The sequence below is a fragment of the Monoraphidium neglectum genome (assembly GCF_000611645.1).
Source record: "Monoraphidium neglectum strain SAG 48.87 unplaced genomic scaffold scaffold00248, whole genome shotgun sequence".
NCBI lineage: Eukaryota > Viridiplantae > Chlorophyta > Chlorophyceae > Sphaeropleales > Selenastraceae > Monoraphidium > Monoraphidium neglectum.
This window is the reverse complement of record NW_014013380.1, coordinates 18,918-32,842: the sequence shown is the minus strand read 5'-3', so window position 1 is coordinate 32,842 and position 13,925 is coordinate 18,918. Positions and strand designations below refer to the sequence as shown.

At 66.4% G+C, this 13,925-nt stretch overlaps 3 protein-coding genes across 3 annotated transcripts; all 3 read right to left on the bottom strand.

Annotated features, from left to right (window-relative positions):
- Window positions 1–1,171: 1,171 nt before the first annotated feature.
- On the bottom strand, window positions 1,172–4,512 carry MNEG_2255 (hypothetical protein; the record flags this gene model as incomplete). The annotated part of the gene is made up of 4 exons (XM_014049274.1): window positions 1,172–1,182; window positions 2,418–3,492; window positions 3,743–4,046; window positions 4,328–4,512. The coding sequence occupies 4 exons, from the start codon at window positions 4,510–4,512 to the stop codon at window positions 1,172–1,174; spliced, it is 1,575 nt and encodes a 524-aa protein (XP_013904728.1).
- A 1,333-nt stretch (window positions 4,513–5,845) lies between these two features.
- On the bottom strand, window positions 5,846–8,743 carry MNEG_2254 (Protein PTHB1; the record flags this gene model as incomplete). The annotated part of the gene is made up of 7 exons (XM_014049273.1): window positions 5,846–6,061; window positions 6,347–6,428; window positions 6,755–6,855; window positions 7,086–7,145; window positions 7,545–7,670; window positions 8,101–8,217; window positions 8,603–8,743. The coding sequence occupies 7 exons, from the start codon at window positions 8,741–8,743 to the stop codon at window positions 5,846–5,848; spliced, it is 843 nt and encodes a 280-aa protein (XP_013904727.1).
- A 327-nt stretch (window positions 8,744–9,070) lies between these two features.
- MNEG_2253 (putative Protein PTHB1) lies at window positions 9,071–13,121 on the bottom strand (the record flags this gene model as incomplete). The annotated part of the gene is made up of 12 exons (XM_014049272.1): window positions 9,071–9,159; window positions 9,417–9,528; window positions 9,705–9,890; window positions 10,102–10,296; window positions 10,452–10,612; window positions 10,787–11,284; window positions 11,502–11,599; window positions 11,823–11,940; window positions 12,130–12,208; window positions 12,406–12,493; window positions 12,656–12,794; window positions 13,010–13,121. 12 exons carry the CDS (start codon window positions 13,119–13,121, stop codon window positions 9,071–9,073), a joined length of 1,875 nt encoding a protein of 624 aa, XP_013904726.1.
- Between the last annotated feature and the right edge of the window lie 804 nt (window positions 13,122–13,925).

The window sequence follows — 13,925 nt, the reverse complement described above, 5'->3', positions numbered from 1 at the left end:
GTCGGCGGCGGCAGCGGCGACGAGGCCGCGCGGCGCCGGCAGGCGGCCGCCGTCCTCGGCGCGCGCCGATTCTGCCAGATCGCCAAGGCCGGCCACGAGATCTCCGAGATCTCTCAGATCACTCAGATCACGAACTCCACTGCGTGCTGCCCGCTGCACTGCCAGGAGACACTCCTGCAGCAGCCCGTGCGGCCCTGCGACAAAGCCGAAGCGGCCCCAGGCGCAGACGCACGCAGACAGCTCCCTCAAACCCCCGCCCGCAAGCCGCCCGCCCACCGCGCCCCCGAGCCGCCCCGCCGCCTCGCGCAGCTGCCTGCCGCCGTCGTGGCGGCACGCGCCGCCGGCCAGGGCGGCGAGCGCGGCGGCGGCGTCAGACAGGGGCGGCGGAGGCGCGCCCGCGGCGGCGGCCCGGTCAAGGAGCTGCAGCAGCGTTGCGGTTGACTGACAAGATGAGAGGAGGGCGCGCCTCGCGGGCGGCGGTGCTTGCACCCACGCGGCGACGGGCTGCGGCCGCGGCGGCGGGCCCGGGCGGGGGCCGCCAGGCTGCGGAGTAGGGGCGGGGAACGGAGCCGGGACGGGCGGGCCTGGTGGCTTTGGGGGCGGCGGCGGCGGCGCCTGTAGCTGCGGGTGTGACGGAGCGACGGCCGGTGCTGCCGCGTCGGCGGCCGCGGGCGTGTGGTGTGCGGCGCCCGGCGGCGCTGGCCCGGGCACGAGCCAGAGCGGCGGCGCCGCAGCGACTGGCCAAGCGTGCGGCAGGTGCCCTGCCTGCGCCGCGGCCGCGTGCATGGCCATCTGCTGCATGTGCGCCTGTATCTGGATCGCGTTGTGTGGCACAAACACCGCTGTTGGCTGCAGCCAGTGCGTCCCCGGCGACAAAGCTGTCGCCGCCGCCGCCGCCTCCGTCGCCGCCACCACCATCTGCGCCGCCGCCGCCATCTGCGCCCTCGGCGCGCCGGGCGCGGCCGAGCAGCGGGCGCCGGAGGCTGCGGCGGCGGCGCTGTGATGGCGCGGCGGCCGCCCTTGCCGCTCCGTACCCCGCGCTGTGTCTGCAGCTGCCGGCACCCAATAGCCCCCCCTTGAAATGCACGCCCACTGCGGGCCCAGCGGCCCCGCCACCACGCCCGGGGCGGCGGGGCTGCGCGCCGGCTGCGGGTTGGCAGGACGCTGCAGCTCACGCGGCGACTGCGGGCGGCGCCGCGGGTCGACGGCGCGTCTGTCGCACGGAGTGCCTGCAGCACAGTGTGGCGTGCTGGTGCCGCCGCCGCCGCTGGCGTTGCTGGATTGAAAGCAGCTCTGCGATGCCCCATGATCCTCTTGAGTCGCAGATGCGCCCAACTGTCGGTGGCGGGTGGCTGGCGGGTAGTTGGTGCTGGCCTGAAGCGGCAGCTGCGGGTGGGGGTTGGCCCAGCAGGACACTATCTGCTGCTGCTGCTGCTGCTGCTGCTGCTGCTGCTGCTGCTGCTGCTGCTGCTGCTGCTGCTGCTGCTGCTGCGGCTGTGCCACGTGTGCGCACGCGCCCTGCTGCACCCACTGGACTGTTGCGGTGGCGGCTGCCGCCGCTGCGGCGGCCGCCCCCGCGACAGGGTGTACAGGGGATGAAGAGGCGCTGCCGTCGCAGCCACCTTGAAGGAAGAAGTTGCCACTGCCGCTGCAGCTGCGCACGCTAAAGCTGCCGCTGCGAGCGCGCTGCTCTGCATTGCAGATGCGCGGCAGGAAAGCACTGGGGCCGGCGGCGACTGCCGAGTGTGGGGCGCAGGGGTACCCCGATGCAGACGTTTGAACAGCAGCGGGCACCGCCGCCGCTCGTGCGGGGCCGCCGCAGCAGTCCAGAAGCCCCGCCTCGCCAGCGCCGCTGCTGCCGCTGCTCCTGCTGGGTGCGGCGGCCGCGTTGGTCCCCGAGCCAGCTGGCCCTTGGTAATTTTGCAGCAGGCTCCCGAGGTTGCTGCCGCCGCTGCTCCCGTCGCTGCTGTCGCTGCCGCTGGTGCTGCTGCCAAGTTGCTGCTCGCACTCATCCGCTGTGCTGCACCCCTGCTCCCCATCCTGCTGCCTCTCGCCCTGCCCTGGCTCGCTCTGCTGATGCTGTGCTTGCCTGTGCACCTGAGACGCTTCCCACGCCTCCCTGCACATCTGCATCAGCCGCGCCGGCAGCGCGCCCTCGAGCCCGCCCTCGCAACCGGGCGCCGACGCGACCCATCCGTGCACGGCGCGCAGCCACAGCAGCGTCTCCGTCCCCGGCGCCGCCTGCGCCGGCGCGGCGGCCGCCTCGGCACGCGCTTTGGCTCTGAGCAGCATCCGCTCGAGCGTCTGCGGCGCAGAGGCCGCCGCGTCTGCGGCTGCCGCGCTGTCCTGCCCCTCCCCTGTATACTCCCAACCAGCTGCGCTCTCGCACAGCGCCCGCACCAGCGGCGCCAGCGCACCTGGCATCTCCAGGGCCGCAGCCGCGTGGCCGATCGTGGCCGCCTGCTGCAGGGTCACCCGCCCGGCGGGCCCCGGCGTTGCCGCCAGGCCGCCGGCCGCTTGTAGGATGAGGCGCATCAGGTTGTCATCGCGGTGGCGCGCCCTGGACAGCGCGGACGCGATTTGGCAGAGCCAGGCCGGCGCAGGCGCGGCCGCGGGGCCGGGCGACGGCGCGTGCAGCAGCTCGGCCGCGGCGTTGCAGACAGCGGCAAAGGCGGCCCGGCCGCCGCGGTCGCCGGCGGCCGCGCCAAGCGCCGCGGCGCAGTCGAGCACAGCGGCCGCGTCGCCCAGCGCGCCCGGCGGCGGCTGCGGGGCCCCCGGCGCCGTGACGGCCGCGGCCGCCGCCGCGGCTTGGCGCAGTAGCTCCTGGCCGCAGCGCGCGGCGGCGGCGGGCGCGAGGCAGGGTGAGCTGCCTAATGCGAGGCGTGCGACCGTCCTGAGCAGGCCCGCTATGCACCCGATGCGCATCCGCGCCATGGGCGGCGGCTGCCGAGCGTGAGACTGCGGATGCGCGTGAGGCGCGAGGGCGTGAGATGCTCCCCTGGGCTGCTGATCGGCGACGCTGCCGTGGTCACCACTCGCAAAATCAGGCGACCCCGCTTTTGCCAGCGAGTCATCGGGCCGCAGCTCGACGCGTCCACTGCCGCCGCCGCCGCCGCCGTCGCGGCCGCCGCCGCAATTGCCTCCATTGTAGCCGCCGTCGCCCGCCCCAACAAAGACCACGCTCTCCACCAGCGCCAACCACTCCGCCGCCGAGTACGGCTCCTGCCAGCCGGGCCGCTGGCGCAGCTCGCCGAGCGCCTGCAGAAGCGCGTACGGTGCCACCGCGCTGCCATGTGTCGCAAACCTGCCCTCCATGCCGCAGCCGCCGGCCGCGGCGCTGGCGGCTGCGCCGCTGTGGGGCCCAATGGCGCGCGTTGCTGCAGGGGTGAAGGAGGCGGCGCGGCGGCCCAGGGCCAAGGACTGGCCGGGCGTGACGCCGCAGGAGAGGGTGCCGGCAGCCCACAGGACATCGCAGACATGCCGCGCCTCCACCTGCAGCGGCGGGGCGGCGAGGCGAGGCCATTTCCCAGGTGGGTGGGCAGCAGGGGATGTAAGCAGGATGGGGGGGGCCGATCGCTCAATCTTGCTTGGCAGCTGGGTGAGCTGAGGGTCCACAGATGGCTGAGGGCGGCCGGCAAGATCCCCTGCCCTGCATGGTCCACCCCACAATCAACGAATCCCGGGCACACGAGCATGCAAGATGCAGCAGTGGGCATCCTTTCAGGCGCTGGTGTGTGCTCACCACCGCGCCGCCACGCTCCTCATCCATCAGCAGTTCTCGCAGCCGCTCCGCAGCCGCCGCCACCACGGACTGCATCAACGCTCCGCTCGCGGCGCCGCCGCTCGCGTCGCCCGCCCCGCGCCCCGACCCTTGGCACTGCTGCTGCTCGCTGTCGCTGAAGTGGGATGTGTCGGACTCAGCAAGCTTTGCCAGGCCCCAGCAGGCGTTGCCGACCCCCAGGGCTGTGTTGTGGGTGGCGAGGTCGATGAAGCGGCGGAGGGTGGCTGCAAGCAGCTCGTCGCACGGGGCGCCCCCGAGGCGGCCCCTGCAGCGGGGGTTGGGGAGGAGCAGGGCCGCAAGTCAGCAGCTGTGGGAGGCGGCAGGACTGCCCTGGGTGAACATCCTGGATTCAAGTCGTTAGCAATCGACCAAAATGCTGAGCCAACACTGCTGTCGTGGGCATACAGCCCGCAGGCGCATGCCTGGCAGGGCCGGACTGATTTTTGGACACGGGGCAAGGGTGCCGGCCAGGCGGGCAGCGGCTGGGGTTTGCGGAGGCTGCTGGTCAGGATGAGGGACGTCCCCTTTATGAAACCGGGGCCTCACCAGGAGTAAATGAGCGTGGACACCTCCCTCGGCCCCAGCGTGTGCATCAGCGCCATCAGGCCGGGCGCGAGGCCGGCGGCCAGCTCTCGCGCCTGCTGCAGCACTTCTTGCCCCGCCGCAGCAATTTCTGCCGCGGCGGCGCCGGCTGTTGGATCGGGCCAATCCAGCAGCGGCTGGCGGCGCATGGCGATCGAGGCGGCCTGGCTGAGCGCGCAGCAGAGGTGGATGCCGTTCAGATGGGGCCCCAAGGGCAGTACGGCCTGCCGCAGCTGCTGGATGGACCGGCAGGACGACAGGAGGGAGGTGAGCTGGCGCCCCGGCAGCCTGGGGCGAGCTCCGCGTGGTGTGAAGGGCTCGGTATTGGCGGGGCCGGAGCAGGCGGGTGACAAAAGGCCCTTGGAGTTGTTGGAACTGCCGGTCTGCAGGGCGGGCCCAGGGCGGGGTCGTGCCAGGGTATGGCAGTGTGTCAGAGCAGCAGGACGGTACTGCCCAAGAGACAGGAGCTTGAGGGGCGTCATGTTGACGCATCGAGATGAAGCTTGTGTCAGGCAGTGTAACTTGTGCGCATGCGCCCGTCTGGACATGCATGGTGGGCTGGTGGCAGGCAGGCGCGCTGCCTTGTCTCCGCAGTGCAACGGCAAACGTCGCTCGGCGGGGTGGCATGGGGCCTGGTGTTGAGTGGCGGCGCTGCGCTGCACACCCGCATGAATGATGGTGCTCTCATCCTTGTGTCGTGATATCTCATCTTCAGCAAATTTGAGCGCGCTGTTGATCGCGCTGCTGATCGAGATGTTGTCAGCACGCCGCTGACCTGGATCGAGGGCGATGACAGGACTGTTCCTTCAAACTAAAGAATTATCTAGTGTCGACATGCCATGCACGCAGGCACGGCACGGCACGCTGCATAGATCATTCCGAAAGCCAGGCTCCAACGCTGCGAGCAGGACAGACCAAGGCTTTGTTCCTAAACAACTGAATATTAAAAGAAATTTCATGGTTCCGGAAATGTGTAGAAACACCTGTAGCCAGGGCAAACACGAAATATCCTCGCTGGATATTGACCTGCACACTTCGAATGCGCCTCTCGGCCTCCTGGTGGGGTGTCTGGCACTCCCTTAGCAAAACAAGTGCAGGCCCTGCACCATGCCAAGGTCCCGTGGGCGACAGAAACCCTTTCGAAGGCTGGAGACAGGGGGCTGTGTTGGAGGTTTGGATGACTTCATGTTTCCTTCCAATCGCCGCCAATCGTTGTTGTCAACGCTCATACGTGTCCCCCCAAATACTCTTGTCACCGTTGTGATGTCACAGGGGTGACAGTTACACGTCGCACCCTGTCCAACTGGGTCGCGCTGGAGGAGACAGCACCTGGCTACTCAACGTACAGCATCCTCGTGCGACCAACTCCCTGCCACGGGCAACAAGACATGCATGCATGCAAGGCATGATCGCGGCTGATCTGGTATCAGCCTCTGAGCACTGCCCCGCTGACTTGCGCGCGACCACCCGTGCACCTGAGCTCTAAGCACCCGGGGTGATGGCTGGCGCCGCCGGTGCTGATAGCCGCATCCCCTTGGCCAGCCGCTCCAACACAAGAGACAAGTGCTTCCTGAGCCGCTGCGTGTCTTTGGCGGCCGCCAGCGGCGGCACCACCGCGGCCGCCTCCTTGCTGTTGCGCGCCAGGGCGGAGCGCAGCAAGTGGGTCAGCCCGGCCTCGACCTCCTCCTCCCAGCCGACCTGTTTCGGGCAGCGGGGCAGGGGCGCCCGGCAGCGTCCCGTCCGGGTTTGCAGTGGGGTTGGGTAGGGACGGCGGCAGCAGCAAGACGATCACTTGCATCATAGATGATGACAATTGCATGTCGCTGCTGTGGTGCATTCCAAATGTGCTGAGCAAGACAAAACGCCCGCGCTAGCGCACCTCAACAGGACTGCTGCATCAGAAACGCGGCAAGGAATGAGGCACGATTGCCAAGTAAAGAATGGCTGTCCTGACTGCACGCCCGATGCGAACTGTCGGCGCACCTCTGCGTCGTCGTGACCGACTGTGGGTGTGAGCGACTCCTTCAAGACTGCCACATCTTCATCTGGCGTACCGAACTTTGCGCTGCGAGTAGATGGTGTGTGTGTGTGTGTGTGTGTGTGTCACGTAACGAGGGTGATGGCGCAAGTTGCCTACCCGTGCGCTTCATTTCTTGTTTGTTCATATGCCATGCACGCGCGCGCGCCCAGGCGTGTGTGTGTGTGTGTGTGTGTGTGTGTGTGTGTGTGTGTGTGTGTGCACGCGCGCATACGTGCAAGCGCACACACATTCGCTTGTGTACGACAGTGGTTGAAGCTGGCCATCTTCCTTCAAATTGTAAAACTTGCAAGGCAAGCCAACAGGCCTGCCTGGCACCAGGCAACCAGGCTGCCTGGTGCCACTCCCCGCACCTGATCAGCTGCAAGAGCAGCTGCACACCCGCACCCAGCGCCTGCGCTGCGCCCCGCGTCGCCGTCTGTGCCGCCTCCTCCTCATCCGCCAGGGACACCAGCTGTGCGGCGGCGCGCAAGGCAACGCGGCAAGCGATCGAGGGGCGCTGTTGCGCCGACAGCTTTAGCACGCGCGGCCCCGCCTGAAGGCTCGAGGAGCTCCAGCATCCTGCTGCGCTTGTCAGCCCACGGATGCGCGCGACTCAATCACATGGCAAGTATGCCGGGTAAATGAATAACCGCATGCAATTGGCTGGACCATTGAACCAGACCCCAAAGCAGGGGGCCCAACCTGGTCGTAAGTTTCCGCCATCAGCGTGTCCAGCTCAGCGAGGGGAGCAGGTGTCTTGTCCTGGACAGGAGTTGGCAAGCATAGACGCGCGTCGGCCTCAGCAGGAAGCACAAGGGGAGAGCGAGTCGAGGAGGGGGGCCTGCCAGCAACAAGACAGCCAGCAGACGAGGGCGGTCGTGCTGGGGCACGCTGCGACTGCGTCAGCGATGCGACGGTCAACCACGGCTAGCTGGGGATTTGGGTTTTTGGCATTGCGTGACTGCTGCGGCCATTCGAGCAATTCTGACAAGGCCCGCCTCGGCTGTCCTGCCGTGCGGCCCCAGGAGCAGGGGCTCCTGTTGCTCGTCCCGAAATCGCCCTGGTGCACCCCCAGCTTGACACCACGCCCGCCCGCCGTCCGCACCCGCAGCGCTCCTGGCCCCGCCTGCGCCACCCAACGCCGGCGCGCCCTGCACGCACCTTGAAGCGCACCAGCAGCCGCTTCTGCACGCTCCTGAACTGCTGCGCGCGGCCCTCAAGGGTCGCCGCGAGCGCCCGCTCCGTGCGCCGCGCCTCAAAGTGGGCCTCGATCAAGTCGAAGAGGTCCTGAGGTGGGTTGAGTCATGCAGGACATTAGTCATTAATGGTAGGTGTACTAGCTGGAGCGTCGGCCTTTGCGATTGAGGTTGTCAATGCAAATGGTGCCACCCGTAGTTCTCGAAAATACCAAGGACCACTTGGCAGGTACGCAAGTACAGGCAAGCACATGCTTTTTGTGCGACCTCTGCATTTGTTTTCCCTAGCACATCATCAAATGATTCGTGGCGCGCGCGCACACACACACACACACACACATACACCCACACACACACACACAATCACACAATCACACACAATCACACAATCACACACACTCACACCCACTCGCCCACACTCACCCATTCACTGATTCACACACATACACACTCACACTCACACTCACACACACACACACACACACGCGCACGAACTTGCGCACACGCGCACATACACACACCTGCAGCGGCAGCGGCTCCTGCAGCGTCACCACCAGGCGGCCGCCGTCGGGCGGCGCCGGCGCGCCTGGCTTGGCGTCCAAGGCACGGTAGTGCGCTGCCAGGCGCTGAGTCAGCTCCTGAAAACGAGGTGGATGGCGCCCAGTGATGGAGCGTTGAGGCACGGGCGCGGGCGTATGCAACAAGGCTTGGGCGGGCGAGCATGCGAAGAGCACGTCCATGAGCGACCAAACTTGGGCAAGTCACTGCAGCTGTCCTACTGCGTCGAGGAAGATGCAGAGGCAGCCTCGTTTTGTTGTTTGCCATACTAGGCATTACACCGGCCTTTGTGGGCTGCTGTCTTGGCGGTGTGCCTGAAATGGACTCAAAAACCGCCATGCTACGCTGCAAAGCAGCGCGCTTGCCACTACATGCGGCTGTCACTACATGCGGCAGCATGGCGCTCGGAACCCCAGCGCTTTGCTGCCGCATGTAGTGACAGCCGTGGCCCTTGACGGGGCCCACCTGCATCACCAGCCACATGGCCTGGAAGCAGTCGCTCTGCAGCCGGTACCGCCCACCCGCCTTGGACACCAGGACACTGACCAACGGCCCAGTCCCGCCGTACTGCAGGCCAATTATGTTTGCCCCCTGGCTGCGCGCCATTGCCTCGGCCTGCGCGGGCGAGGCCTGCAGGTTGCGTGCGCATGGGCGTGGCGAAGGCGCGGCGGAGGCGCGTGGTGCTGATGGCAAGTCGCCGCATGCAGAAAGTTTGGGGACGGCGACCATGCATTTGGCAAGAAAGCGCGTTGCGGCCATCCACCCATGAAGGCTGCATCTGCTGCCACACGCATGGCGCGTGGCAAATCCATAGGAATTCATGAGAAACGAGCGCAGTTGCACACGCGTGCACACACACACACACACTCACACACACACACACACATGCACGCAGACACACATACACACACAGGTATTTATGCAAAACACAAGTTAGATCTGGCGCGCCTGTGCAATGAGATCGTGGAAGATGAGCTGCATGTGGGGCGGGTCCCTGTTGGTGTCCAGAGTCAGCTTGCACTCTGCAATCATTCGGCGCAGGAAATGGTGGGTGGGCAGGGAGCAGGGGACAGCAGAGCACGCTAAGTGATCCATGCACCCTTGGAAGAGAGCCGAAAGCCTCGATCTCTGCTGCATTGGGAAGGGCATAAATCGAAGTGATTGTTTGTGTGATTGGCGCACATCCCATGGCTCCGTCCAGCAACTGCAGAGAGCATCCATCATGACTGCTAAGACTCATTTTGACAATATCAAAAAGACTGATTGGTCCCAGACGCACCCGCGGCCTTGACAGGCGGCACCGCCAAGCAGAAGAGCGCCAGGGGCAGGGCAAACTCGAGGCTGCTGCTGCACTGCTCCCCGCTGCCCGGCTGCTTCCAAGTGGCGACCACCTGATGCGAGGGAAGGGCATGGGGGCAAGGAGCCGCTCGCAGCCCAGTGAGGAGGAGCGCAGAGGGGCCAGCGGAGCACCTAGCAGTCCAGCCTCCCAGTTTTCCGGCCTGTCGATTTCATGGTGTCAGCAGTGCTCCCCACAAACCAGTCATGTAGGCGGACTGGTTCGGCCTACCCGTGCCATGTTGGAGGCCGGGACAGCACCACGGCCCTCGCCGCCGGCGAAGAAGGTTAGGTGGACGGCCGCCGGCGCTGGTGCCGTGGGGGCACTTTTGGATGCGGCCCCTGGAACCTCGGAGAGATCGATTGACACGTCCGAGGCTGACGTGGGGGCCGGCGCGGCAACGCTGAGGTGGACGTCCTGCGCGTGTTGAGATGCGGAAAGGGTGTGTATTGGTGTGTGTAAGTATACGTGTGTGCGGTATGCGTGTGGGTCATACACATACGCTTGAGCAGGACAACACCTGCGCTCAAAAGAACTCCAAAGAACTCCTCTGCCACTGTGAATGAAAAAGAGGCGACCACTCATCACCCCTGACCATAACTAACGACACGCACAGCCCAACACCCACCTTCAGCGGCCCCGCGCCAGAGTGTGAGAGCAGCAGCCGCACCGTCACCTGCCGCGCGCCCCCGCCTGCGCCCCCGCCCAGCCCGGCAAACCCGCTGCTCCCGGCATCCAGGTCATCGAGCCGGCTCGGCACCTGCGCCTTGATCATGACCCGCCCCGCCGCGGCGGCCGCCGCAGCAGCTGCTGCGGCTCCCTCCTGCGCAGGCGCGTCCGAGGCAGCGTGTGCACACGTCACTCTTAAAGAAAGCTTCAACCGCGCTGGCAGATGTGCAAAGACACGGCCCCTCGCTCGCAGCATGCCGACCCGACCAAGCATGAGCGAAGCGGCGAGATCTGGCTTAGGACGCTCACCGCCAGCGCCGCGCCGCCCGCGCCCCCGGCCGCGCGTATCGCCGCAAGGAGGCTCCTGTGCTCCGCGTCCATCCCAGCATAGTCCAGCGGCCGCGCGTCCCCCGCGGCTGCGACGGCGGCGCTGGGCGGGTCCGTGCCCAGGTACAGTGCAGCAAGGCGGCCTGGAGAGGAGGCGAGAGGGTGCCAGCGCGGGCACGTGCGCGGTTCGAGGCGGCCGTCGTGACGCGAGCTCGGGTCCTTTAGACACGCGTTGCTGGTCCCTGCTGCTCAGACGTGGCGCGCGGCCGGCAGTTCGCTGCGCCGCGCGCGATGCGGGCGGCCAATGAGGCCCCCACCTGCATCGTCCAGCGCGACGATGAGGCCCTTCACACCCCCCAGCTCGGCCACCCTCAGCGCTACGGGCTGCAGGTCCAGCCGCGCCGCCCATGCCAGTGCAGACCCTTGGTACACCAGCAGCGCCCGCGTGTGCGTCGAGACCAGCAGGCTGTCTGCCGCGCCGCCGGCACCGCTCGAGCCGGCCGGATCGGGCGGCGCTGGGTAGGGCCAGCAGCACGCCGGGTGATACTCCAGACGGCGCTGCAGCAGCAGCTGCCCGCCCAGGGACGACACCACAAACAGGCTGTGCTCGCAGACAACCAGCAACTCCTGCCTCGCCGCTGCTGACGAGGACGACGCGAAGGCGCCTAGGGCGTCCCCGCGGCCCGCAGCGCCCGCTGACGTGGCGCTGGCCGCAGCTGACGCGTTCTCGTTGAAAGGCACGCGCGCCAGGCAGATGTCCACGGCAGTCTCGCCAAGCACCAGGCGCCAGTCCGCGTACACGCGCTTGGAGGCACCTGCGCCAGGCGCAGGCGCGCCGGCTGCGGACGCATGCGAGCCAGCAAGCAGCCGGTTGGAGCGGCAGCGCAGGGGGAAACTGTGAGCACAGACAGCCAGAGCACCACCGAAAAGCGGGACAGGCAGGGAGAACTGTTCAGCTGCCCAAGTGCGAGGCAGGCGGCGGCGCGCCGGGTAGCGCAGTGAGCGGGGCCGGCAGGTGTGAATCATGCGCACCGGGCTCCCTGCCGGCTGCGGCTGCGGCCAGCACGCTGTATCGGTAACTCTCAAGCTCCAGTGCCGCGTTGCAAGTCACAAAGCTGTCTGTTGCAGGGCTGTGGGAAGAGGGGGATTATGTGAGCATACTCACAACGCTTGGGGACACACATGCGCCTTTGCGCGTGCGCGCCAATCAGGGGTTGTCTTTGATCATTGATACCCCAGGCGCGAAGGTCGCCGCAGTGGCCCGCCTCAACGCCCTTGTACTCAAGGCAGGAGGGCAAGAAGCAGGCTGGTGGTGCAGTTGCAGTTTGAGCTGGGAAACCCCGCCTTGCACACCAGTAGCAGAGGGGCCCGGGGATCAGGAAGTTTGGCAAGAAGCGGCTGAACGCCGCCACCTCCGCCTCGAAAAACGACAGCTGGCCGTCGTACGACTGGACGCAGATGGCATCCAGGCCTGCGCCCAGTTTTTGTGCACGGGGTTATCCGCTTTGTGGCTCTGACGGGGGGCCTAGCCTGTAAGTGCTGGGGCTGCGGGAGCACAGCAAGACTCTAGCGCTGACGGCTGCCCTGCATTGCAACACAGCCCGCAAGCGGCAAACGGCGGTTGAGCTGGCAGCGGGGCACAGGTTGCAATCATGCGCACCAGATTTGCCACTGCCAAATGCCCCCACTGCCATGTTGGCGGCGGTGTGTTCCAGTTGGTGCTCAAACAGCCGCGTGACCTGCGCATTCCCACAGGCATAAAAGCGCACACAGAGCACCTTGCACCGGCGCGCGGCCACTTCGCGTGCGATCGTGTATCCATGACGGCCGCGACAACAGCACATGCATGCAATGCCCCAACACGACACGTCACGCGTGCTGCAGCCGTACGTGGCGAACAACGCCCCGCGCGCCGGCTGCATGTGCATTGTCGCACCTGCAGGAAGCTGGAACCTGATGCCTCAAACCTGAGGACAGCCAGCTTGCGGGGGAACAGGACCGCTAGGCACAGGCCAGCCTGCCCCCTGCACGTGTTGCAGCGGGCACTTTTCAGATGTCAACCCCTGCTTACACCGCGCTCCTTGCCAGACGGCTGGCCGCTGCCACGGTTGCACGCGCGGGCAGGGTCGGCCGCAGCGCGCGTACGCCGGAGGACAACCGCGGCTTGCGCGCGCGGGCCCCCGCACCCTGCAAAGCGGCCGGCCTCGATTTGCAGGATGCCTGATTCCAGCTGCGATTCCAACAGGCAGTCCTCCACCCGGAAGTCTCGGCCGTGGGGCAGGTGGACCCGCAGCACGCCCTGCAGGCTGGCCGTCACGATCTTGGCTGCGCGAGGTCGTGCGTGAGGTGCTGCGATCCTCGGCTACACGATGCTCGGCAACGAGCAGAAAGGCGCGGCCATGCGTGCGCTAGGCGGGCGATGGGCCGGCATGGCCCACGCGCATGCGCATGGTGCGGTGCAACTCTAAAGGGAGGTCATGCGCATGGTCCATGCATCGCCATGCACGCCGCTGCGGCGGACGCCGCGGTCTGCACCGCACCCGCGCCAGATGGGTCGTTGTCGATGTTGGCGACGCACAGGGAGCGCTGGTCAAACTCCTCGCTATCCCCCAGCCGCGCCGCCCACCACTCTCTGCTGCCGAACAGCGACATGGCGCTGCTGCGCCGCGCGCTGCTGGCCGCTGCTGTAATGAGCCCGTCTCAACCTGGGCGGCCCCGGCACGGGCGCTTCGCAGCAGCCATCCACAATAGGGGCCCAATAGCTTCGAGCTAGCACGGGGCTAGATGCTGTATGATTATTTGAACTGTATGCTGCTGCTATGCAACCGAGTGCTCCGGACTTTCACTTTCGTTGCCGCGCAGACCATGCCAGGCAAGATCACGCCGGGACGAGGAAAGAATGTGATATCATACTACTGTATTTTATCCGTTGTATGATTGCTGTTACCATTACCGTACTATGATATAATATGATACTGTGCTTACCGTACAAGACATCCATCGATTCACCAGAGCGAAGCCTGGCCGATCTGATCTGCCCTCAGCCCTTGTAAATGAGTGTCATTACTAGGAGATTGCGTGGTGGACTCGCCACATCACCGCGCCTGCGGGTGGCGCACACCCCGAACCATTACTGCACTCGTAGCAGCAAAGCTGCGAGGCCAAACTCGCAACATCAAGGTCAGCATGGAGGCAAGTCAAACATACAAGTTGCTGCTCGTTGGCGCGTGACGTGTTTCACCGCGTCTCACGGGCGCTGCCGGCTCTGTTCACAATGCAGCGGTGACTGCGGCTGGCGACGGCACGCCGGTGGAAGAGCACCCCGCCAGTGCTGAGGGCCCATCTACAAGCGGCCGCGGTGATGCCAGGGACTGGGGCCTTACAACAGCCGGCGAGGATACGATTGCTGCGGTTGTGACAGGTGAGCACTCGTCCACACACCCTGCAGCCGCCACC